This window comes from Epinephelus fuscoguttatus, linkage group LG3 (assembly GCF_011397635.1).
Source record: "Epinephelus fuscoguttatus linkage group LG3, E.fuscoguttatus.final_Chr_v1".
Taxonomy (NCBI): domain Eukaryota; kingdom Metazoa; phylum Chordata; class Actinopteri; order Perciformes; family Serranidae; genus Epinephelus; species Epinephelus fuscoguttatus.
This window is the reverse complement of record NC_064754.1, coordinates 2,161,199-2,188,016: the sequence shown is the minus strand read 5'-3', so window position 1 is coordinate 2,188,016 and position 26,818 is coordinate 2,161,199. Positions and strand designations below refer to the sequence as shown.

The 26,818-nt window shown below is 39.8% G+C and overlaps 4 protein-coding genes across 6 annotated transcripts in view; 3 read left to right on the top strand and 1 right to left on the bottom strand.

Moving 5' to 3' along the window:
• The window catches only part of ero1b (endoplasmic reticulum oxidoreductase 1 beta), a 28,581-nt gene extending 21,737 nt beyond the window's left edge, over positions 1–6,844 (bottom strand). Inside the window, exons 1-2 of one of the 2 annotated variants that reach the window (XM_049572183.1) lie at positions 6,337–6,844; positions 930–1,049 (exon numbers count right to left, since the gene is read on the bottom strand). In XM_049572183.1, the coding sequence (XP_049428140.1) occupies positions 930–1,049; positions 6,337–6,501 (285 nt within the window). In that variant the 5' untranslated portion in view covers positions 6,502–6,844. Of the gene's footprint in view, positions 1–929; positions 1,050–4,921; positions 5,076–6,336 lie in introns of those variants that run through there. The other variant, XM_049572184.1, reaches the window with a different exon arrangement.
• A 1,440-nt stretch (positions 6,845–8,284) lies between these two features.
• LOC125886169 (E3 ubiquitin-protein ligase TRIM21-like) lies at positions 8,285–15,455 on the top strand. Its single transcript, XM_049572177.1, has 2 exons — positions 8,285–8,408; positions 8,979–15,455. The coding sequence occupies exon 2, from the start codon at positions 8,988–8,990 to the stop codon at positions 10,629–10,631; it is 1,644 nt and encodes a 547-aa protein (XP_049428134.1). The 5' UTR covers positions 8,285–8,408; positions 8,979–8,987; the 3' UTR covers positions 10,632–15,455.
• LOC125886164 (E3 ubiquitin-protein ligase TRIM21-like) lies at positions 8,382–23,357 on the top strand. Of its 2 annotated transcripts, none has more exons than XM_049572169.1 (2): positions 8,382–8,408; positions 18,655–23,357. In XM_049572169.1, exon 2 carries the CDS (start codon positions 18,664–18,666, stop codon positions 20,308–20,310), a length of 1,647 nt encoding a protein of 548 aa, XP_049428126.1. In that variant the 5' UTR covers positions 8,382–8,408; positions 18,655–18,663; the 3' UTR covers positions 20,311–23,357. The 2 variants fall into 2 exon arrangements, with proteins under 2 accessions (XP_049428126.1, XP_049428125.1); XM_049572168.1 differs by lacking the exon at positions 8,382–8,408 and adding an exon at positions 16,091–16,212.
• LOC125886161 (GTP-binding protein 2-like) overlaps positions 16,107–26,818 on the top strand; it is a 46,492-nt gene continuing 35,780 nt past the window's right edge. The window contains exon 1 of the mRNA XM_049572166.1: positions 16,107–16,212. The gene's annotated coding sequence lies outside the window, so the exon portion shown is untranslated. The remainder of the gene's footprint in view (positions 16,213–26,818) is intronic.

Below are 26,818 nucleotides of genomic sequence, written 5' to 3'. Positions count from 1 at the left end.
CACTGTGTTCATTTTTAGGTTCATACTTGCAGTTTGGGTTTTTACTAGACGGTATAAATTTTGACAGCTGTTTTAGAGTCTCAAAATGAAAATGTTTAGTAGTGTTAGTCACATTTATCCTTCATAGATTTAGTCCATGGAAATTCAAAACGTTTTAGTCTATTTTTATTCATGTTTTCAGTGAGGTTAATTCATGGATCATAAATCAGACTCAAGGTGACAGTTTGTATAAAGTAATGTGTGTGTCATGTCTCCAGCAGTGTGTGACAGGTTTAAGGGCTGATTTACGAGCACACACTTACTGATCATCATCTGAAAAGCTCAACATCTCTCTATTTATGCTCTCAACAAATAACTAATGTGAGCCAACTAGGATTTGCCCCCAGGTTCATTGTAAACTCTGACTTATCCATGTGACTGTTAAGAAGCAGAAACATAACTTGTTTCTTCAGAGAGAAGTTCTGCAGACTATTTACTGGAGTTTACCAGCCTGATGCTCATCAGGCATCTGAAGAGAATCACAAGCACGGCCGTTCTCAGCTTTCAATGTCCGATGGTCCACCAAGAACATTTTTGTCACGTCATGTCAACGAAACTGAAACATAGATTACATCTTAGTTTTCAATTATCAAGACCTGTCCTTAGCTCATCATCGTCTTATTTCCGCCATGGAAAAAAATCTTGTCCCATTTTTCTTAAACAAAATAAACACTACTACTAGAACATGTTTACGTGCTTTAATTGTAAAAACACTTTATTTTCCTTTACCATTTCTGACTTTATAAATCTGATTTTCATTCTTTTTATGAAAAGAAGATGACATCACATGAGGTCAATACTTAAACTTAAGAATCGCAGCATGTGGACTGTTTATTTTATTCATGAGTGAGTGCAGTGAGTCCTATTCACGGTGAAGCAGCAGCTCTTACTCTGTAGTATCTGAAGTAGTCTTTCTCCGTCAGTTTCTTGATTCGAGGGTAAATCTTGAAGTTGTTGAAGACGTCGATGCTTTCCACGTCACAGAAGCAGTCGTCCAGGACTCCTGTCAGCTGCAGCGGAGCAGAGAGAAACAGGCTGTTACTGCACAATGACACTTCTCTCACACGACACAACTTTCACAACCACCAAACGGTAACTCGGACTAAATTTAGATGCTCAAGCCCGACTCACATAGGACTGGTTCTATCAGGGGACCTCCTGTAATTTAACAAATAACTTTTAACTGAGGCGGGAGACGAGACAGGAGGCCGGCTGCCTACCTGCACTGCCATACATAATACATCCACCCCCGCTGTGTCACTTGACCCCCTGCAGGTCTTACAAAATTCAGACCTCCACCTGATCAACACAGACGCTGCACCTTAAAGACAAATCTGTTTGACCTGAGGAGCAACTAAACAACCAGAGTGTGAGTCTGAGAGCACTGATCAGTTCAGTAAACAGAGGGAGGCATTAAAAGCTGATGGGCGTTAACGCCACGCAGGTGGAGTGAGGAGGCTTTGGATTGGCCGATAAATAAACTCTGTTGTACCTGCTACAGTCAGTATGTTTACCTGCACAGTGAAGTGGAGCTACAGCTCCAGCTGGACGAGGACATCTAACTGGCCTACTGTCCTTGTCCCAGTATACAAGCACGGGAGGGGAATCCATTTATTGAGCCAAGTATGTGCGACTCCTCTACGATAGGTGGAGATATGCCCCCTTTCAGCTTGTTAGTATTGGACCTTTTTCCTGTTGACCTATTACGTCACAGACCAAACAATGGACAAACAAGTTAGCTACGGTTAGCTAGCAGCTAACTGCTACCATGGTGGACAACTTCACAGCTCTGTACATTTGGTCCGTCCAAAAAGTCAGAGCCAGTGCATGAAAACACCTGACGTGTTACTGCAGCGTGATTCAAAGTCTAGTCAAAGCTTTGTTGTCCTGCTTGTCTCATTTGTTTTTTTATTTGCATACACAGATGTGTAAAGTGACCAAATCAGTGTTTCCTCATGTGTTGTGTATCCTTCACATGACTGACCAACATTCTAAATGGTAATCAGAGAGGACAATCAAATATCTAAATCTCTGTAAATTAATTATGGTTGACAATTGTTTTTTTTTTGTCTACGTGAAATCAAGTGTCGATTCAATATGACTTTTTGTGCTGGACGACATCACAGTTTTTATCTCACAGGTCTGTAACTTCCTAATAATGTCGTCATGTGTTAACAGGAAAAAAAAATTAGATTACGTATTATTTATTTCAAGGAAATCAGACCGTGTTCAGCTGGTACACTTTAAATTAATTATTTCCAATTACTGTCAACATCAGGTCGACAACAACTCGATATAAATGTCACATCACGTCCTGCTCAGCGGTTTGGCAGAGCACATTTTGAGTCACTATAACTTAAAAAACGTGCTGCTGTCTCTACCATTTGGTTTAGGTACGTTACGCTGAAAAAAAGTTCACTAGATGTCGCTGTGTCTTTAAATACACAGTTCGCCTCCTACAGGAAGTAGAGGTGGGGGAAATAATTAATACAGGATAGTATCACCATATTTTTGTGTGGTAAAATCGTCACATGGGGCCAAGTGTCGATTTCTTTTAATCATATAAATTATAAATGTTACAAATACAAATTAAACTTTAGGTTGACACTAGAATACTACAATAAATTGCTTTTTCAGTCTAATGATACAGTTTGTACAGACTGAAAACTTTATTTCATTATATAAAACAGATGTTGACAATGATGTTTTCATTTATGGACAGAATTTACAGCTGAAAAAAGGTAATAAATCGCAATATATTTTATCGCGATTCTCAGCACATCTCAACATATTTATTATCGCAATAATATTCTATGATGATAACATATTATCGAGGATCTTCTGGTGATTCCCACCTCTAAAAAGTCACTCCAGACATGAGGACTGTGTGTAGTGGGATTTTATAGTTTCAGCTGTCTCTCTAAACAGATTTATGAAACTTTATGCAAGAAATAAAAGTCTAATAAAAGGTCAAATAATTTTTTAAAAGCATGCTTTACACACACACACACACACACACACACACACACACACACACACACACACAAAATATATATTTCCGATACAATATTATCACGATACGATATCACGATATGATATTGCGATACTTCAGTCACGATACAATATTTTTGTGATTTTAAATATGTTGTGATATGTTGAATATTGCGATTAAATATATTGCAATTTATTACCCCTTTCAGCTGTAAATTCTGTCCACAAAGGAAAACTTCTATAAAACATCTGTTTTATATAATTAGTAAGTTTTCAGTCTGTTCATCTCATTTCAGCCATTTTTGTTTTGTTTTTTTTTGCAGCAGCAGCAGCAGTAAAATGAATCTATTAGACTGATTATTTTATTCTAGTGGGCTGCCTACAGTTTAATTTGTATTTGTAATATTAAAAATTTAAACAATTTTAAAAAACGATTCTCAAAACAACAATATGTGATGATGCAATTTTGCCCCTGAATAAAAAAAAAACTAGCCTGTATTAATCTTCCTCCACCCCTAATACATCAATCATATATTTGCAGAATGGACCATTTTATTTTATTTCACTTTAATTTCTATTTATGCATTTATTTTAACTAATCTTATTTCATGTCTATGTTAATACCACTGTGTTGTTGTTGTTGTTGTTGTTGATGATGAGGGGAAGTACGGTTGTTGTTTTTGTCTTTTATGAGCTGCTGGAGGCTGAATTTCCCTTCAGGGATGAAGTAAGTTATTTCTATTCTATATGTGGTAAAGTTAGTGATGCCAAAATACAAAATGTACTATCTTTATAAAAGAATAAAAAGGACAAATAGTGACTGTTGGCATATATTTAAAGTTATTCCGTTATATATTTGATTTGATATTTGATCATTTCTAAGATGCTTTTAAAGTGATGTAATGTTCTATACTAGTATTGGTAATATGTTGATATATGTTGGTAAACTAACATGTAACTAGCATTATATAACAGTACGTGGTTTGTAAATTGGATTTTTTTTTTCTTCCTGATTTACATAAAGCGACATCTCAGCTATTGGGTAGAGGCCTATATTTAAAACTTCCGTTAAAAAAAAACAAAAAAAAAAACATGTTGTATTTTGTTATTGTTCGTAAAAAGAAATTTAAAAAATGCAAAGAAAACATTTTACGTAGCTTTTTTTTCTCAATGTGGACATTAAAAGATTTAAAATTTTACATGGTGTTCTTATTTTTTTAAAAAAGCAAATAAAACAAAATTAATATTGTTACGTCAAAAATCATCATAACAATAATTTAATAATTAATATCAAGTTTTCCTTTTAAAGAAGTTCCTATTTTATCAACAATTAGTGTCAACTTATATAACATTATATATTATGATTTAATACTTCACATATTTACCTGTATTTTACCTACTTGTATATTCTTTACCTTCATTTATGCAGCTTTACTGTCCCTGTTCCTGGCTGTTATGTCTATTTCTGTGTACGTACATTGTGAGCATTGAAGAAAAAACCAGACTTAAATATTTCGAGTGTGTGTGTGTGTGTGTGTGTGTGTGCGTGCGTGCGCGCGCAGACTCAGCCCATAAAGGTGACTCTTCTCATTCAACTTACATATATAGTTATTTTTGGACAGCTACTAAAATATTATTATCAGCACTTTTTTTTTTATATAGACAAATCCAAAGTTAAACTATTAGACAAAATGAAATATGAAGACAGACACCAGGCGTACAGAGCCAGATGTTTGTGATCAGTAAACATGACAAACTCAGACTATCCTCTCCTACTTCTGTTTTAAACCCTGTTTCTGGTGAGTTCTGTCTGCAGCTGCTCTCAGACACGCTCAAACACCTGGAGAGTCTCAGTCAGGTACAAAAACACATCACACAAACCAGCCCAGACCTCTGAGTGCAGCAGTCCCCCGAGCACCACAACAGGCAGGAAGAAGCAGGTCCCTCTCAGCATGCTGCTGTTTTCTGTCTCAACTTCAAATTAAAACTTCCTCAGTGAAACTTGGTGCCCATATGTCACAGCAGCAGCAGCGGCAGCAGCAGCGGCTCTGTCTGTGGGCTGAGCTGTCACTACTGTCCCCATGCCCGCCCAGAGCCCCGCCCACAAACAACTTGCTGTGACTATAAGCCCCGCCCCCTCGCAGAGCCGGCGCCCTCACATTTTTGTAGTCCTCTTCCGCGCCTGAGGCCATTTAGAATGCTCGTTAACTGTGGCGCCAAAAGACTACAACTCCCATGAGAGGGCAAGAGGCGGCGCTCTGCAACAGCCAATCACGGTACACCACGCTCTACCTACTCAGGAAATGAAATAGTTTGCAGTTTACAGTCTTTCACCAGCTGGTCTCACCAGGGAAGAGCTTTTTTTCATACCACACAGATTTATTAGAGAAAAACGTAAATTAAATTCTACTGCATTCTGGCGAAGTTATTTAATATATTTTCTGTCATTAGAAAAAGGTACAATATTACTTTAAATAAATAAATAAAAATTTTAAAAAGAGGTCCTATTTCTCTGGACCCGAATTTATCCTCAATCCCTTCATTTTTTGGAAGTGAACACTTCGAGCACCCTTCTTACTGCAGTTCCCTCTTTTCTTTATTTCACCTTATTGACTTCCTGTTTGTATTCTATTAATCTTTATTGAGGTTTTTAATATGTGTGCGTTCCTCTGTGTCTTTCTGAGTTTGAGATGGGTGGCGGGGGTTAAAGGAAGGTGTTAGTACACACATACTGTTTTAACAACAACAAAAATGTGACCAAAAAAAGGGGGCTGATTATTGATGTTTAAACGGATTTCATTTGTACACATTTTCTATTTTACTGAGCTCCGACATGCTGAGAAATATTTATATGAGGACACGACGCAGTAAAATGTGAAATAATTTAGATATGACGCCAACACGTGATGTAATTTAATTTTAAAACGAGATATGTGGCGAATAAATCTTGACTGAGACGTCGTTAGATAAAGTTTTGTCATTATCATTTGCAGGTTTGAGTGTAAGTGCTAACTTTTAATGTTAAAGTGTAAGAGGGTTAACAAAGACTGTAATAATGTGTAATAATACTTCACACACACACACACACACACACACACACACACACACTGAGATGCTGCTGCTGCTAGCTAGCATCACACGGTGACGTCAAATTAAGATGACAGTAGAAAATGCTAGAAGATTTCCTGAATGGCTGCTGTTGCCGTGTCGTATTTACACATGTAAAGCTTCCACATATAATTATGAGCCCGTAATGACCCGGTACCGGCTGCGAGGCTCCAGCAGCACCGTGTCGGTGTCACTTACATGGCAGAAGCAGCTCTGGTCCTGGCTGTCTGCGGCTCTGCTCGGATGCTCGCTGTGCTGCGTTTGGGGTTTGACGTTGTTTTGTTGAAACCAGCCCAAAACAAAGTTCCCGAAGAACCAGGCCGACAGCAGAACACCCAGCGCCTGTAAAGTTACTTTCCACATCACTCCCTGTGCTGGCGGTCCGCCGGTGGGGGGTAAAAACGAGCAGGAGTCGGCAGGACTGGAGGGAGCTCGGCTCGTCCTGCTGCTGTGTGGCGACTTCGGAGCGACGGTAGCTTCAGGCTAGCTGAAGTTAGCATCCGCAGGCTAACAGCGGCTGTACGAATCAGAGGAGCCCGGTGCCCGACGACCCTCACCCGGATACTTAGACCGATAACTGCCCTCACAGAGCCGGGGTCACTGATTTAACATGAAACATAACTGGAGAAGTTTGTGTGAACCAGCTGCCCCCCCACCTCACTATCAAGTTTACAAAACAGAAAGCAGCTTCACTTCCGGTTACAATTTTCAAAATAAAATACCGGGAATCATTTCAGAATCATACACTTAGTGAAAAGTATATATATATATATATATATATATATATATATATATATATATATATATATATATATATATATATATATATATATATATATATATATATATATAATTAGAGTTTAATTTATTCGGATAATCTCCTTGAGATGTAACATCTCTTTTTCGAGGGGGTCCCAATATATATCACAACTTATATCAACAACTAATTGTCAAGACTTACAGACAGACAAACTAAACCAAGAAAAAAAAACAAGGACAAACAAAAACAAAGAACAGAACTATACACCAATAAACTAATGCAACTTTACAGTTGAAGCACGAGATTGTGAGTGGATCACCAGATTATATCGAGTATAAACATCAGCATACACAGTATATGCAGTATACAACAGTGACAGCATCAACGATAACAGGAGCAATCCATCTCAAAGTAAGAAGACGAGATTAAACAAATTCAGTGATGAAATGGATCTTATTTCAGCAGGTAAATTATTCCAATCTGCAGGGGCTTTAAATATGACCACTCACTTGTTGTGTTATTAGTGATTTTGCTTTCTTTTGTTTTATATGTGTGTGTGTGTGTGTGTGTGTGTGTGTGTGAAATTATTATAAAAATGTAATGTGAAGTTTGAGTATATTGAACCAAAGCTAGAATATTTGGCATTAAAGTCTGAGTTGATGATGAAGTGATGCCATTTTATATAAATACCTTAAAAAAAGATTTTAAGCCTGTTTAAATTATACTCTTTCACTAATTACACAACAACACATGAACAAGGCCGTGGCAGGTTGGTACATAAGTCCAGCTGTGAGTCCTCAGCTTGTTCCTAAAAGACAGAAAATGTTGAGCTGTTAAGTGAATGAAAACATATTTTTGTGATGAATAAAACTGCAGTACAATCCTGTGCAGAAGAAGAAACTGTTTGTGGAAGTGTTTCATTTTGAAACTTGAGCCTTGTCCTCAAAGTCACAGAGGATTTCACAGGTTTGGTGTGTTTCCCTGCTGTGGCCACCAGATGTCAGTGTGACACACTCCCACACCAGAGGGAGGAGAGTTTGTTAAAGACATGCACACACTTCTCAACTTTCTCATCTGAATGTGCAACTGACAGTGAGATTGTTGCAGAGCTGTAGACAGACTGTTGTCTTCAGCTGAGCCTATGATATATTCTTACATGTGGGACTGACGTCTTTGTGTGAAACCTGTTCTGGTGGCTGAAGAAAAAAGAAGATAAAGACAGTTAAAAGTCTTCCTCATAATTAAACTCATCTTGTGCCAAATGTCTGAAACAATACTTGTGACTGAACCCAAAGGGGGAAACACATTGTCACAAACAGAGCTGCTGTAAGAGGCGGAGCAACACTGAGGGGAGGAGGAGGAGAGCTTCAGTGTCAAACTCCTGAAGTGAAACTCAGTGTTGGTCAGTGTGACAGCAGAGCTGCAGCCCAGACGAGTCTGTGTGTTTCTGTCTGAAGAAACATTAAAGTGAGTTCATCAGGTGTTTCCTCAACAACTGACTCAAATACTGGTGAGTACAGCTGATCATATTTACTGTGTTTCAACAACCAGCATTAACACTAAACTTACAGCTCCAATCAAACAGGAAGTTACACTCTTTTCATTTCACAATGACACTCGTCAGATCGACATCTCAGTGAAGTGAGACATAACTATGGAATTCCAAACGTCGTTCCTCAGTATTGTAGTGATCATACTTTGATATTTTCATACAAATAATTAGAAGTTTAAAGATTACAGATTAAAGTTCCACTGATTGTCACACACCTGAGTGTGTGAAATTTGTTCTCCGCATTTGACCCATCCCCTGAGGGAGCGGTGAGCAGTAGCGGAATCATGTGGTGATCTAACCCCCCAATTCCAACCCCTGATGCTGAGTGCCAAGCAGGGAGGCAGTGGGTCCCATTTTTATAGTCTTTGGTATGACCCAGCCGGGGATTGATTTTTTGTATGTAACTTTAAGAAAATCTGTTATTAGTGACACCTGCACATGTAAAGTGTTTCTAGTAGCAGTTACAGCAGTCATTGGCAATGAAAATCTTGTTCTCAGGTTTTATAATGCTTTCACTTTTGCTTTCAGTGTGTAGATATGTCTGCTGCCAGCAATCTGCCATCTGAAGATCAGTTTCTGTGCTCCATCTGTCTGGATGTGTTCACTGATCCTGTCAGCACACCATGTGGACACAACTTCTGCAAAAACTGCATCATTACGAAGTGGAATATTAGCAACAGGTGCCAGTGTCCTGTGTGTAAAAAGTTATTTAACACAAGACCTGAATTTGAAATCAACACTTTCATCTCTGAGATGGTCGCTCAGTTCAGACAGTCAGCTCAACAGAAAGCCAGCAGCAGCAGCTCAAAGCAACAAGTGTCCAAACCAGGAGAAGTTCCCTGTGACGTCTGCACTGGAACCAAACTGAAGGCCCTGAAGTCCTGCCTGGTGTGTCTGGTCTCCTACTGTGAGACTCACCTGGAGCCTCATCTGACAATGTCAGGCCTGAAAAGACATCAGCTGATCGACCCTGTGGAGAACCTGGAAGACAGGATGTGTACGAAGCACGATAAACCTCTGGAGCTGTTCTGTAAGACCGACCAGACATGTGTCTGCATGCTCTGCCATGTTTCAGACCACAAGACACATGATGTTGTTCCTCTGAAAGAAGGATATGAAGGAAAGAAGGCTGAGCTGGGGAAGACAGAGGCTGAAATTCAGCAGATGATCCAGAAGAGACGACTGAAGATTCAGGAGATCAAACACTCAGTCCGCCTGAGTGAGGAAGATGCAGACAGAGAGGTAGCAGAAGGTGTTCAGGTCTTTACTTTTCTAAGGGAGTCTGTTGAGAGAGGCCTGAATGAGCTCATCGATACGATAGAAGAGAAGCAGAGGAGGACACAGAAACAGGCTGAAGGATTCATCAGAGAGCTGGAACAGGAAATCTCTGAGCTGAAGAAGAGAAGCACTGAGGTGAAGCAGCTCTCACACTCTGAAGACCACCTCCAGCTTCTCCAAAGCTCCATGTTCCTGAAAGCTGCTCCATCCACCAAGGACTGGACAGAGGTCAGCATTCATCCACCACATGTGGGGACTGTGAGGAGAGCTGTGTCTCAGCTGGAGGAGACAGTTAGTAAAGAGATGAAGAAGCTGCTTGCAGATTTTGAGCTGAAGAGGGTCCAGCAGTATGCAGTGGATGTGACTCTTGATCCTGATACAGCAAATCCCTATCTCATCCTGTCTGATGATGGGAAACAAGTAAGTCTTGGTGATGTAGAGAAGAATCTCCCAGACAACCCAAAGAGATTTTCTCTCTTTTTTTGTGTTTTAGCAAAGCAGAGTTTCTCATCGGGCAGATCTTACTTTGAGGTTCAAGTTAAAGGAAAGACTAAATGGGATTTAGGAGTGGCCAGAGAGTCGATCAACAGGAAGGGAGTAATCACAATGAGACCTCAGGATGGTTACTGGACTATATGTTTGATAAATAGAAATGAGTATGAAGTTCTTGCCGACCCTCCAGTCCGTCTCTCTCTGAAGTCTCAGCCTCAGAAGGTGGGGGTGTTTGTGGATTTTGAGGAGGGTCTGGTCTCCTTTTATGACGTAGATGCTGCAGCTCTTATCTACTCCTTTACTGGTTGCGCTTTTACTGGGAAGCTCTTCCCATACTTCAGTCCCTGTAATAATGATGGTGGTAAAAACTCTGCACCTCTGATCATCTCTCCTGTCAATCAAACTGGCTGATCTTTTTTATGATCAACAATTTATTGAACAATGAAGCATTGCCAAAAGTCCGAAATCTTTGTGTAAATATAAACCAGACAATGTTTTCATACTGCAATAATGACACCGTCATAAATATTAGGATACTCAGTGTGTCATGTAGCTTTATGGTTACAAAATGAGAGTTCAGTATGTTTCACCCTGTCACCGGTAGAGTAAGGCTTCTTAAAGACAAAATTTGTTTTCTGGTATCTTCAATAATGAAGTGATAAATAGGGATGTAACCATACGCTGAATTCAGCAATACTGTGACAAAAAAGCCTCAATACTTTTGTTGGACTGTGACAAAATTTACCACAACATTACATTGTTATTATTTTGCTAGTATCGTTGCTTTCTTCTATCTCCCCTTGTCGTAAATTGTCAGGCTTTGAAATTAGTGCTTGTCCGGGGCAAGTGTAGTCTGTAACTCTGTGTTCGGGCTAGTGCAGCTGTCTGATTAGAAAAGTGAACACACTCTGCACAATAGAGTAACAAGCAAACTTTTTGTTAGGGACTTTAAATGTCCCTCTCATAGATACAGAAACAGATGCCTCATTGGCTGTCCGATGGTACGCCTCTAGCGACGCCATATTAGAGAGCTTGACTGGAAAAAAAAAAAAGAGACTAAACAGGGGAGCTGCGGTTTTCCGGATAAAAAGCACTATACCTTTTATATTTCTAAACGGATTGACCATAACAAAGTTTGGTCATTTTTTCCACTGCTCATTTTAGAAAGTCTATCCCACTATACATTCGGACAGCGCTACAAAATGGCAAAGTCACAATTATCCACTTTTGATTGGACGTCACAGTTATGTCATAGCGGTTGCGTGCGCATACTGGTGGCAGAAAAACAGCGGACACCAATGAGAAACAGTTGAGATATGTGGAATACATATGTCTTGTTGTGCCGCTGGATGTCAGAACAGGAAAACAATAAAAGATAACCTTCATGTTTGTCGAAAAATGTCGCTGAGGACGCCGTTTGAAGCTAAATGAAGACCTCTATGGTTGCTAAAATTTACACAAAAAAAGCCCAACAGTTACAGCATGACATAATATTTAGGCCTGTATTTGCACCCACCTAGTGGCAGCAGTATTTACATTGTTCTAAATGCATTAAACAATAAAAAGAAGTTCATAGTAACCGAGCCATGAGGTGCAATTTATCGTCAGTATACAGCTGTTTGACTTTGTGTTATGTCCTTGTCGCTGCTCAGCAGCACATCTGTCTGTAATAAACAAAAACCATTTAACAAATCTCTGTATTAAACATCCTAGACGTGACTGCAAAGAACAAAACTGTCTCCATCCAGAGACATGTATGTCTATTCTGTCGTATAGACGCTGGGTTTTTCCACAAGGTTTATGAGGATAGTTTGTTCATGCAGACCACAGAAATATACACATTTATACATTATGATCTATGCGTAGTAGAGAGTAAAGTTTTGTCTCCAGTTAATTATAATCTCAATATTCAGGATATAATGGCTGCTGGACGCTCAGTAGAGGAGTGTGTGTTTGGTTTACATGAACTGAATTACTGATGTGCTGACAGATAATTCATCATCATCATCAGGAATTGTAAAAACTCACAAACATGGATTTGTCTCATTGTCCCTAATATTTGTGGAGACGTCCACATATAATATAGTTTAATGTGAAACAGACAACTTTTTAACTAGCTAGCTAACGCTGTCTGTTTATTAACTCCTTGATTAGAACAGAATATAACTGCTCATTTTAAAAAGGACACCACAAGAAAACATGTTCTTTGTTTAGATTAATAAACAGATGATAGATCATTGTTTGTTTCTAGCTGTCAGCGATCAGCTAAAGGTAGCATGTTAGCTACGTTAGCTACATGGCTAATGTTAGCAAGCCTTTAATTTTCCCTGCCTGGATGCAGATGTGGCTGTAAGTTAACATAAACTCAAAATGTGTTTTCTTGTGGTGTCCCTCCTAAAGTCAGCAGTAGTTAAAGTTAATATACTTTGTTATGATCAAGGTGTTAATGAGCAGACAGCGTTAGCTAGCTAGTGTGCTAGCACGTTGATGAGTTTCTCCATATTAAATTATATGTGAACGTCTTCACAACTTTTTTATCAATAAGACAAATCCATGCTTGACAAAAGTGAGTTTTTACAAGTCTTATGATGGTTTATCGTTCACTGCGTAAATAATTCAGTTCATATTCAAGGCTAACACACACTCCTCTACTGAGCGTTGAGCAGCAGTGATTACAGCCTAAATATTGAGATTCTAATTAACTGTCTGTTTTCTGCTACACGTAGGTGATAAACTCATGGATATAAAAACAACTAATTGCAATAGGTTGAGAAATATAAACGTTATAGTGCTTTTTACGTTTTATTTGGCGCTCACACCGACACCACTGCTGTCCCTTTCTGACACCAGTTCAGCTCCGCCCACAAAATACATCATCACTGTTTACCAACACAAACAGGCTGGACTATGTAGTGAGTAGTATGTAGTGGAGTTGATTTCTGACACAGCCTTTGTTACTAACTAGCTTTGCCATTTGCAAATTACTTATATATCAACTGATGTCACAAAGCAACCAACAGCAGATCCATGCATCACAGCTTCACAGCTACTGAATTCACTGTGTGAATCCGGCACCCTGGCTGCGGGAGTCTGGATGAATCAGCTGACGTTATGCATTCATTACAGTATTTAGCTACGTTTGCTAGCAATCTGTCTGCCTTAGAAAGCAAGCCAACTTAAGCTAACATTAGCCAGCCAAAACTACAATATCATAATATATTTTGCATGCTAGTGTTTCCGCAAAATGTATTCAGTGGAAACGGAGCATTGGACAGTTTGTTGTGGTACGTGTGGGTCATTTGGGGAACTACCCATTGGTCCGACAGCCCATTGTTCCGACCATATTAAACCCATTGTTCCGAAGTCCGTTCCGAAATCATCATGATGCCCTGTGGTTAAGGTCTGGTTAGGTTTAGGCACAAAAGCCACTTGGTTAGGGTCAGGAAAAGATCATGGTGTGGGTTAAAATGAAAAAGAAAGTGGCAAACACATAAGCTGTGAGCCTGCTCCGCCTCAAGTCTTTCCCAGCTGACACAGAGCCGGTCGCAGCGCACCATCAAGGCAGAAATGTTCAGCACCACGGACAGTCGGACTAATGGGATGTCGGACCAATGGGCTGTCGGACCAATGACATGGACCCATCATTTGTTGACATTAGCGGACTCCATGTCTTTGCTAACATTAGGTACTGTGGCACACTTTAGTGCTGTAGCAGAGCTGAGGAGAGACGCAGCTCGCTGTTGGCAGTATTTTGCCCAGAGGACTTTCTAGCAGAATTCTTGGTTAAGGTTCATCGCATCCCTTGGATTTCCTGAAAAATTTGGCTACGGTGCTTTACATAGAAGTCAGTCCACAGGCTGTTAGAGGCAACCAACCTTAAGTTTTTAACATAGTCTGTATAAAGATGGACGATGCGTCTGCACTTACCCCCACTATATAAAAGTGACGCTAAAATATCTTGTTAAGGTGACATTAATCGGAGCCAGAGTCTGCGCAGTAGAGATCTCTGCTGTATCAAGTCTCCTGCTCAGACACCCATCCAACTAATGGCGAGTAGCGCCACTGAACGTGAGCCCACCAATTGGCCCCGTTTCATACAGACTCATATAACTAATTAAAATGTAACTTATAAGAAAAACAAACACTTGAGGCAAACATCAGCGTGATAAGAACTTCCTTAAATGACAAAAAACATATCTGGGAAAAATGTATTTGATTCGTATGTTGAGTGTTTGGCCTGTGTCCCATCCACTAACATAGAGGGGGCGGAGTTTATGACCTATACTGCAGCCAGCCACCAGGGGGCGATCCAGATGTTTCGGCCTCACTTTTAGGGAGCTGCCATGTCGTCCATCTTTACATAGAGTCTGTGGTTTTTAAGTTACGTTACAATAAAACGTTGCAATAAAAAAAATTAATACATATAAAAAGTTACATAAAGAATTGTTACTAAATGATGATATTTGTCCAAATGGAGCTCTGATTTATGTTTTTGTCTGAAAAGCAGTGGGCACAATCATACCAGTCAGCGAGTCAGTTAAGAGTCATCAGTTTATGATTAAAAAAAGTTGATTTTTAAAAGATTATTGTATCATTTCTTCATTTTTAAAATATTGTGATTAATATTGTATCGTGGACTTTTTATCGCAATAATATAATAACACAAGTTTTTGGTATTGTTACATCGCTGGTGATTGGTTTAACTATAACTTACTGAATTATGGATGCAGTTGTACTGATTGCTTTAGAGATTTTGTTTATCAGGTGCAGATGTTACTTGGCTGTGGGTCCTGTCCACCTCTGGATGTTAATAACGACAATGTCTTTTCTCACCTTTTACATAATAACACATTTTATTAACATTTATTTACTAAATGAGAGAGAATATTCTACTGCAATAATTGTAATGTTGATTTTAAAAAGATTTTTTAATCTGCAGAAATTATATTATTTTACATTTTATACTAATTTACTTTTTTTAACTTTCTTTCATTGTAATTTTATTTTGTTTATGTAAATCACTTGTGATGGCTGTTCGACCTGTGTTTGAATACTATAATAACCAGATAATTTTTTTTTCCAAACAAGTCCATGACAGGTTGGTACATAAGTCCAGCTGTGAGTCCTCAGCCTCGTTCATAAAAGACAGAAAATGTTGATATATGTCAGTGACTTAAACAGATGCTGTAAAGTGAATGAAAACATATTTTTGTGATAAATAAAACTGCAGTTAAATCCTGTGCAGAAAAAGAAACTGTTTGTGGAAGTGTTTTATTTTGAAACAAGTCGTAAGTGCTGTATCGTAGGCAATTGGTCTTGCTTGTGTTTCTTGAAGATGTCCTTTCTCTCAAAATCACAGGGGATTTCACAGGTTTGGTGTGTTTCCCTGCTGTGGCCAGTGGATGTCAGTGTGACGGCACACATCAGAGGGAGGAGAGTTTGTTAAAGACACGCACACACTTCTCAACTTTGTTATCTGATTGAGCAACAAGTGCAGGAGACAGAAAATACAAGAATAACACGACAAGTTTAGAACATCACAGGACGAACAGTGAGCTGAATTGTGGACTGACAGTGAGATTGTTGCAGAGCTGTAGACAGACTGTTGTCTTCAGCTGAGCCTATGATATATTCTTACATGTGGGACTGACGTCTTTGTGTGAAACCTGTTCTGGTGGCTGAAGAAAAAAGAAGATAAAGAAAGTTAAAAGTCTCCCTCATAATTAAACTCATCTTGTGCCAAATGTCTGAAACAATACTCGTGACAGAACCCAAAGGGGGAAACACATTGTCACAAACAGAGCTGCTGTAAGAGGCGGAGCAACACTGAGGGGAGGAGGAGGAGAGCTTAAACGTCACATTCCTGAAATGAAACTCAGTGTTGGTCAGTGTGACAGCAGAGCTGCAGCCCAGACGAGTCTGTGTGTTTCTGTCTGAAGAAACATTAAAGTGAGTTCACCAGGTGTTTCCTCAACAACTGACTCAAATACTGGTGAGTACAGCTGATCATATTTACTGTGTTTCAACAACCAGCATTAACACTAAACTTACAGCTCCAATCAAACAGGAAGTTACACTCTTTTCATTTCACAATGACACTCATCAGATCGACATCTCAGTGAAGTGAGACATAACTATGGAATTCCAAACGTCGTTCCTCAGTATTGTAGTGATCATACTTTGATATTTTCATACAAATAATTAGAAGTTTTGTGTGTAACTTTCAGAAAATCTGCTATTAGTGACACCTGTGAGGCCATTCCCCCTTGTTTCCATGTACGTATGTGTAAGGAGATGAGTCAACAGGAAGTCCATTCGTTCCTATGGGAATCTCTGTGATATCCAATGTGCCTGCGAAATTTGAAACTCCTCCCCTCTGTAGAGCCCAGTCTCATTCCTAAGTCGGTGAAATCCAGCGCTTGGGCAGTGATCTGCAGCGTCACTGAAAAGGACATCCTTTAACGTCGGCATGATACACGGCCATTATAGTTTAACAGTGCCCGACAGTGTCCAGGAGAAACAGCGGGACAAGGACAAAAGTTAAGGCGGCGAAAGTCCAAGTGGGGAGGGCAGAAGGGGGGGTGGATGGGTCCAACAAACACCAACTTTCACCTGAGAGAGCAGTGTTAGCGTCTCGTAAGATTGTAAAGCCAAACCCTGTTCTTTTTACCTAAACCCAACCACGTGTTTGTTGTTGATGGAAGAAAAAACCGTGCATTCACAGTTTTGTACCGATGCTGTGGTTTTATTTTGAAAGAGGCTGTATGTAAATGTTAAATTTCCTGTAAAAACAGAAGTGTATTTTGAAAACAGACCATGCATGTAACAGGCAGAACTTGACACACTGTCCCAGAACGTCAACAACAAACACACCCAGGGTACCTTGCACGTCGTATGTGGAAAGTCCATGAACAAACGTCAATATGTGACACGGTCGAAATGAGAACATGTTGCTCCACAGTAAGTTGGTCCTGAAATTGCCGCAAGTATGTTAAAAAGAATGTAACTTTTGCTGTCGATTTCGGAGAGACCGTACGATAGTGTGCTAGCTTAGCTAACAGGCTGCTAACTAGCTAACAGGCTATTTACTTCAATTCAGTTGTCTGTTGATTGTTGAGTGACAATTGTCAGATTTTCGTCAGGTGTCCAACAGTCTCTGCTTTTCTCACCACTGAGTCAGTATGCAGCACCCAGTTCAGGCCCTCAGTGATGTGGACATGGATATTAAGCTGGGCGTAAGTCCTTTGCAGCTTCTTTCCAAAGTCCACTATCATCTCCTTATATTTCCTGACGTTCATGAACAAGTTGTTGTCCTGAAACCAGCGGGTTAGGTCCTCTACTTCTTACAGGTAGGCCTTTTCAATGTTATCTTTGATCAGGCCAACTACAGCTGTGTCATCAGCAAACTTGATGATGGTACTGGAGTTGGAAGTGGCTTCACAGTCGTGTGCACAGGGAGTACAGCAGGGGACTCAAAACGCAGCCCTGGGGTGCTCCATTGCTCTCATTACCTCCTTTGGATTTTACCAGAAAATTTGGCCAGAGTCTCTGCTCGCTTTCATACCTGTCCTGTTTGGTTTAGTTCAATCGAACTCAAGTTGGTTTGCCCCCTAAGTGTGGTTCATTTGGGCAGGTGTGAACACACCAACACAACCGGATGAGACCTTCTTGAAGAGGTGGTCTCGGTCCGGTTCCAAAGGAACTCTGGTGTGGTTGGTTTGTGGTGAGAAGGTGTTCCGACCTGGATGTGAAGCAACTGCAGTCACATGACACATTGTTTGGGTTAAACATGAGCATGTTACAGTCCTGGAGGATTATTAATGTGCACCTCCTCCTGTACTGCCTTAATATGCACATTCAGCACATCCAATGCATCAAAACATTGTTTTCTAGTTGGAGCTGCGCCTCGTTTTCAAACTGTATGCTTTGACTAAAATGAACAATGACAGCAATATAGTCCACGATGAGCAGCGCTAAAATCAACCTGCGTAGTTGTCCCTCCATTGTGACATTAGAAAGTGTCACATTTATCTTGCAAGTGTACTCTTCTTCAACGTTTGCTTTACTTCCTGGATTTTTCCCACATGGAAATTCTGACCAATCAAGAGCAGCTTTCTCACACAAGGCATTTGATCTGGTCCTCTTGTAAATGCTGCCGTGAGAACACCAACCAACTCTAGGCAATTATACAACTTTGGAACAACATGAGTCCCTGATTCAGACCAAAGGAGACCACTCTAGGGCTGAATGCACCCTCTATTCATAGAAGTCAGTTGAGGGGCTGTTATAGGCAACTGAGAAAGTGGGGAAAGTTACGTCACAATCGTTTACCCATTGGCAATAAAAAACGATTAATAGGTTTAAAATGTTGCATACAGGATGTTTAACATACGTGTAACAAAACATTTCATAATACTCTGACTTTTGTTCTCAGTGTGTAGATATGGCCGCTGTCAGCTGTCTACTGTCTGAAGATCAGTTTCGGTGCTCCATCTGTCTGGATGTGTTCACTGATCCTGTCAGCACACCATGTGGACACAACTTCTGCAAAAACTGCATCACTGCACACTGGAATACTAACTACAAGTCCCAGTGTCCCCTGTGCAAAGAGCTGTTTGCAAAAAAACCTCATCTGAAGGTCAACACTTTGTTCTCTGGGATGGTCGCTCAGTTCAGACAGTCAACTCAACAGAAAGCCAGCAGCAGCAGCTCAAAGCAACAAGTGTCCAAACCAGGAAACGTTTCCTGTGACATCTGCACTGGAACCAAACTGAAGGCCCTGAAGTCCTGCCTGGTGTGTCTGGTCTCCTACTGTGAGACTCACCTGGAGCCTCATCTGACAGTGTCAGGCCTGAAAAGACATCAGCTGATCGACCCTGTGGAGAACCTGGAAGTCAGGATGTGTACGAAGCACAATAAACCCCTGGAGCTGTTCTGTAAGACCGACCAGATGTGTGTCTGCACACACTGTCCGGCATTAGATCACAAGACACATGAGTTTGTCCCTCTGAAAGATGAATATGAAGAAAAGAAGATCGAGCTGGGAAAGACAGAGGCTGAAATTCAGCAGATGATCCAGAAGAGACGACTGAAGATTCAAGAGATCAAACAGTCGCTGAAGCGTGGTAAGGAAAATGCGCATATGGAGGTAGCAGAAGGTGTTCAAGTCTTCACTGATCTGAAGAAGACTGTTGAGAGAGGCCTGAATGAGCTCATCAAAACGATAGAAGAGAAGCAGAAAATGACACAGAAACAGGCCGAAGGCTTCATCAAAGAGCTGGAACAGGAAATCTCTGAGCTGACAAAGAGAAGGACTGAGGTGGAGCAGGTCTCACACTCTGAAGACCACCTTTATCTTCTCCAAAGCTTCCCATTCCTAATAGCTGCTCCACCTACCAAAGACTGGACAGGGGTCAGTGTCCCACCACCATCATATGAGGGGACTGTGGTGAGAGCTTTGGTTCAGCTGGAGGAGACACTCAGTGAACAGATGAAGAAGCTGCTCGCTGAGGCTGAGCTGAAGAGGGTCCAGCAGTATGCAGTGGAAGTGACTCTTGATCCTGATACAGCACACCCTGAACTCGTCCTGTCTCGTGATGGAAAACAAGTGAAACACGGTGATGTGAAGAAAAATCTCCCAGACTACCCGAAAAGATTTTCTCATTATAATTTTGTTTTAGGAAGGCAGAGTTTCTCTTCAGGCAGATTTTACTTTCAGGTTCAAGTTAAAGGAAAGCCTAAATGGAATTTAGGAGTGGCCAGAGAGTCGATCTACAGGAAGGGACTGATCAAAATGACGCCTGAGGAAGGTTATTGGACGATATGGTTGAGAAATGGAAATGAGTACAAGGCTTTTGCCAACCCTTCAGTCCGTCTCTCTCTGAAGTCTCGGCCTCAGAAGGTGGGGATGTTTGTGGATTATGAGGAGGGTCTGGTCTCCTTTTATGACGTAGATACTGCAGCTCTTATCTACTCCTTTACTGGCTGCTCCTTCACTGAGAAACTCTTCCCATTCTTCAGTCCCTGTACCAATGATAGTGGCAATAACGCCACCCCTCTGACCATCTCTCCTGTCAATCAAACCACCTGATCTTTTCTGTATGATCAGCATGATCTATTATACAAATGTTGTGTGGATGATGTGGATGTTACTTGGCTGTGGGTATAATTCTTGTAATATCTATAGTTTACAAGTGGGACCAAGTCATTGTTTTACAAGTCACAAGTAAGTCTCATGTCTTGGCAATCAAGTCCCAAGTCAAGACTGAAGAGTTAACAAGTCTAGACTGACAAGTCCCACATCAAGTCCTGAGTCCCCAACCTTGAGTTTCAAGTTCTTACGAAGTCATAATGTGCTTTTCACTAAATGGAATGCCATTTTAACAACTGAGTAAGGGGCCGTACACATGCCGTGTATTTTGCACCCTCAAATTCATTGCTTTAATGTAGACATGAAGCAGGCGTGTTCAAACATCAGAGCAACGCTGATGCAGCACGTACGTGTGTCTAAGCGTCTATTTTTCAGGGCACTATGGCTGCACCTTGAGATAGTTCAACTTTTGGAAGAGCGCACCGCATGTCATGTGACGAGAAATAATCAATCACAGCCAACAGATATCTTTCCCTTCTTCCTTAAATATCAGTCTGTGATAAATGTGGAGAAGTTGATCATTTTACTGTAGAGCTACCCAGAGCTTTACATCGGTCCCACAGACAACAGGCTAACACATTTATAAGCAGCGCCTGGACACCTGGAAGAAGATCAGCTCTGCACTCACGATTTCAGGTGAATAAGCTGTGATAACGGTGCTTGTTAAGGTTGCTTAGCAACCCCAGATGCAACCTGCTGCCGCACTCTTGAAAACTGGCACAGAAAAGGCACAAAAGTAGCACCCAGTGCCTGACCTCGCGGTTTCCAGGTGGTTAAAGATGCGGCATGTGTATGGCCCCTAAGGACTCATTTATGCTCAACATTAGTTACCAGGAGAAAGATGGACGAACTTTTGTACATACTCTACGTTCATTTCGTTCATATTCGTGCACGTTTTCTGAAAGCTTACAGATACATACGAAACAGAGAAGAACCAGTAGAGGCAGTGTGGCATAGTTCAAGATACAACCATAAGAGTCGACTTAGAAATTTAAGTAATGGCAGAACGGAACAAATCGTTAATAAAGTGAAAAGAATTCTCCATCCACATGTTGGTGTATATATAATGGCCGCACAGACCACCGTCATCCAACATGGCCTCTGTTTAAAGGTACAATATTACGAATTCTTCCATTGTCGCCTCGTTATAGTTGTGTGAAACATTTGACTCTGCCCTCTATTGCCATCTATGGGCTGTATCTATACCAACATAAAGGACACATTAAAGGATGAGGGTAGTGACATTTATGTTTAAAATGGATGTCTATCTTCATATGTAAAGGAAGTATATAATGTAACAAAGGCATTAGCTTGCTACCTAGGATAGTATTAGCCTCACAGTCTTTGAGCAGCTTCAAATACCAAACAAAGTTAGAAGTCTGTTATTTTAAACCAGCATGTTTTGCAGACTGTAATTAATTTTTTGTTCACTACCGCAAAATTTTTGCACAAGAACAAAATTACCGCTGGTATAATTTTTTTCCAACCGGTGCCTCGTTCTTAGCTCTTCGTGTTTCTCATCTTCTACATGATTGAATGCTGTCAGATCATTTGGGAAATCAAGTGTGGACTCTCTGGGAATGAATAGTGTTAATGTCAGTTGATTGAGGAAATGAAGGGACATTAACTCATTTGTGGCAGATAATTTAAATAAAAAAATAATTAAATCTTTGACCTTGGGGGAAGGTATCAAGTGTTTTCAAGCCAAAAGGTTCAAGTCCAAGCGAAGTCCTGAGTCATTGGTGATGTAGTCAAAGTCGCGTTGCAAGTATTTTTTGATTTGGTCAAGTCAAATCTAAAGTCATTAAATTTGTGACTCAAGTCTTAATAATAATAATGATAATAATAATAATAATAATAGTCTTTATTTATAAAGAGAAACAGAAAAGATATATGAAGTGCTTTATATGTCAACAGCTAAAACAGACAAGACATGAAAACAACTTTTAAAAGAACTGGTACATAAACTGTGCAATGTAGCTAACGTAGCTAGCGTGCTACTTTTAGCTGATCCCTGACAGCTAGAAACAAACGATCCATCATCTGTTTATGTAAACAAAAAACATGTTTTCTTGTGGTGTCCTTTCTAAAATAAGCAGTGGTGAGAGTTTCTATATTCTGTTCTGATCAAGAAGTAAGACAGCGTTAGCTAGCTAGTTAAAAAGTTGTCTGTTACTTCTGCATTAAATTATATTATATGTGGACGTCTCCACAAATATTAACCAGGGACAATAAGACAAATCCATGTTTGACAACTGTTAGTTTTTACACTTCCTTATGATGATGAATTATTTTTCACCACATCAGTAATGCAGTTCATGTAAACCAAACACACTCTCCTGAATATTGAGATTACAATTAACTGGAGACAAAACTTTATTTTCTACTACGGCGTCCCGTTCTGTATTCCTGTTCTGACATCCAACAGCACAAGAGACATTTTAATTCCGGGTATGTCGACTGTTTCTCTCCGATGTCCGCTGTTTTTCTGACACCAGAATGTGCACTGCTGCAACTGCTGTGATGTAACTGTGACGTCCTCTCAAAATTGGTCTGTAAGTTAACAACCATGTGCCTTCACAACAAATAAAAAATATTTTTATAGAGAATGAGCTGCTCGGTGTAAATTCGTATGAGGACAATGCTTATTTTTAAAAAGACTTGCCTGTATAAGATATGTTTTTTCACCATTTATACTGTTTCACTTTTGGACCTTTGACTTTCTATTTTGTAATTATTTTATTTTTTGATGTTTTATGTTAATCACTTTTGACGGCTGTTTGGCCTGTGTTTGAATACCATAATTACCAGATAACAGTGGTTAAAAAGGTTTCCTGACATTTTGGTTTAAATGTCCAGCTCTCTGTCAGCCTTGTTCCTAAAGACAGAAAATGTTGATATATATGACTAAAACAGATGCTGTAAAGTGAATGAAAACATATTTTTGTGATTAATAAAACTGCAGTAAAATACTGCAGAAGAAGAAACTGTTTGTGGAAGTGTTTTATTTTGAAACTGGAGTCTTTTTCACAGGTTTAATGTGTTTCCCTCCTGTGGCCACCAGATGTCAGCATAACAGCACAAATCAGAGGGAGGAGAGTTCGTTAAAGACACGCACACACCTCTCAACTTTCTCGTCTGACTGAGCAGCAACTACAGGAGAGAAGAAAACATAAGAAATAAATGTAAAGGCTACAACATTACAGGATGAACAGTGAGCTGAAATCTGCAGTGAGATTTAGGGCTGTCCCAACTAAGAATTTTCCTAGTCGACTAATAGTCGTCATTTAGGGCCATTAGTCAACTAGTTGCCCAAAGTTTATTGTGGATCATGCGTTGAAAAATATAATTTGTCTTTTGGTGTTACTCAGGGAACTTGTCTCAGTCCACTCCTTTTTTTTCTGTATATCCTCTAAGGCTGCCCCTGACAAAGAATTTTCCTAGTTGACCATTAGTCGTCATTTAGGGCCATCAGTCGACTAGTCGCCTCCATGTTTACAATATTAATTTAATTATTAGATAATATAGTTTGGACGGGGCAACACGATGGTTTGATTTCAATGTCTGAGAAAGAATAAGGGCGTGCGGAGCACAACCTAATGTGGGGTTCATTGCCATAAGGACGTTTTATGTGGTTACACAGGGTCGATCCTTACGTGCTTCTGGCCTGTTGGCCACAATACTGCCAAACAGTGACCTGCGAAATTCCACAAAGTTTGGGTGACACATTCTTACTCTGACCTCGTCACATATTGATGTTTGTGTTTCCATGTTTTCCACATATGACGTCCAAGGTACCCTGGGTGTGTTGGTTGTTGATGAACTTCAGCCTGTTACAGGCATTGTCTGTTTTCAAAATACACTTCTGTTTACACAGGAAACTTAACGTTTACATAGCGTCTCTTTCAAAATAAAAGCACTGCTTTGATGTTTTTTTTTTTTCCTTTAACAACACACATGGTTGGGTTTAGGAAAAAAGAACAGGTTTTGGCTTTCGAATCTTGCGGGACACAAACATCGCTCTCTTGGGGAAAGTCGGTGTTTGTTGAACCCATTGACCCCTCCTTCCTGCCCTCCCCACTCGGACACCTTAACTTTCGTCCTTGTCCCGCCGCGTTTCCCTCTGACACCGCTGGACGCCATTAAACTATGACAGCAACAGGATGTATATCATGCCAACGTTAAAGGACACATTTTTTGTTGGTTTCTGATGCCACATCACTGCTCAAGTGCCAGATTTTTTTGACTTTGGAGTGAGACCATGCTCGGTTGGACGTTTTTCAGCTAAATTCGGTAACAAAGAGTGCTTTCTGCCGACGTATGTTAATTTCTTTGTCATAGTTGCTTTTTTCAATCACTGAGCTATCTGTGTAAGTCACCAAATCCAACCATATATCATCTTAATATCTATATTGTTGCCTAAAACATAGCACTGTCTCAAACTATGTAACCAACTCCAAGCAGCTGTTAACTAGGCTTGATGGAATTTCAGTTTCAGTTTATTTAGAGTGTAAAATCACCATGGTAGAAACATGGTCTCAATACACTTTACAGAATCAATTACAATAAAAACGATCAAGGGAAAGAGTAGACAGCCAAATAAGCAAAAACACACAAAAAGACAAAGGAAAAACAAACAAGGATATAACAATTACAAAACTCAAATTTCTTCAAAACATTGGGTAGAAAGGTGTGTTGGCTGGTGGATGAGCCACACCTGAATTTTGTGATAAAAGCACCAAATTTGGCAGATGTGTTGACAAATATATTTAGAACAAATCTGGATACTGGGGCATCATAAACTCGCCCCCTGGTGGCCAGAGCAGGCAATTGAATCCTACCTGCCCATGGACCCGTCCTGTTAATTGGATCCACTCCAAAATGTAATGGCTCCTGAGTTGGCCCATGCTACATGCCTCCACCAAGGTTTGGGAAAATCGGTTGGACAGTTTTCATGTAATCCTCATCCGAAAAATGAATGGAAGTGGATAGGCGGCCACGTGTGGGCGGCCCGTGGACACGCCCCGAGTTGGATCAACACCAAAATTTAATGTATTTTAAGTTGGCATGTGCTATAGCCCTCCACCGAATTTTTTGAAAATCAGTCTGGCAGTTTTTGTATAATTCTGCTAACAAACTAATAAATTGGGCGGCATAGCTAAAAAATTGTTCATTTTTGCGATAAAAGCACCAAATTTTGTACATTTATAGCTTAATACTATAATACTTAATACTGGAATACAACATTTAGGTCACCCCCAAGCTGCTATTACCATGTTTTCAGCACCACAAATATAATTTAGAGACCAGTTAAAGTGAAAAATATGTTTCATTCTGATGTAGGACAATAGTAAATTAAAGACATCCAACACAATGGTGAGATTTATAGTTATTCATGAGGCCATTTAACAATGTTTAGTGAACATACTTAACAATTACACTGTAACAGTTTGAACATACGATATCTAACTAGTGCAGCCATCTGCAGCAATGTGGAACCTTAATAACAGAGCTGTTTTTACAACAATGCCTTGAATGTTATGAGAAAAGAAGAAAGAAAGGGAAAAAACATTCATAGGTCACAGTGTCATTGTCACTATAATCAGGAGGCCAAGAAATTGGTAGTGGATTATTTTTCTACAAATACCCAGCATTGATATCTCTATGCAGTTTCTTCACTTACACTGCTCTGTGCTCTCTAGGGTTCAGATATCCTGAATTAATTGAACTAAATCTATTTTCAAAATGCACATGAGAAAAAGTTTAAAATCTACAGAGGATAATATGCATTCAACGTGGAGATAAAAAACTAAATAAAAAAATGATTGACAGATACACCGCCCTTCCAGAATAACGCGTATATACGTCTAAAATGGCAGCTCTCCAGCTCTGATTTTTTTTCTTTTTTTTTTTTCGTATTAGAAATTACCGTTATATTATTTGGCACTATAAATGCTTCATATCCAGGTCAATTCACACACTTGTGAGTAAAGCATATAAGAGGAGAGGAGAGGGCTCCGTCTGATCTCTTCATAAACTAAAGTTATGTTATTTTGTGCGACGGACGCTTCATATAATAACATAATAATATACTATTTATTGTGTTATACAGTGAAACGTTTCACCTAATACCGTGATGACTTTTATTGTTATAATGTGAGACTTAATTAAATTCAGGAATAGTGTAAATGCATAGGTTGGAGGCACACACCTTTTTGATTGTTTTAATATATGTTATGTGATTTTACCATATATGAGTTGGTTGTTAACATATTTTTGTTCAATAAATGTCATTTGTTTTAAAGATTATACTTTTATTATGTTCAATAAAATTATATTTTCCTGAATCTTAAGACACATCTTATGTAAACTAGACGGACATTTCACCTGCTCACTACTGTGCACACATGTACTGTATGTACTTAGTCCTACAGAGCCCTTCTGCTGT

What these genes read in the sequence shown, in the direction of transcription:
- LOC125886169 (XM_049572177.1), top strand. Translation starts at nt 8,988, where the DNA reads ATGTCTGCTGCCAGCAATCTGCCATCTGAAGATCAGTTTCTGTGCTCC.
- LOC125886164 (XM_049572169.1), top strand. Translation starts at nt 18,664, where the DNA reads ATGGCCGCTGTCAGCTGTCTACTGTCTGAAGATCAGTTTCGGTGCTCC.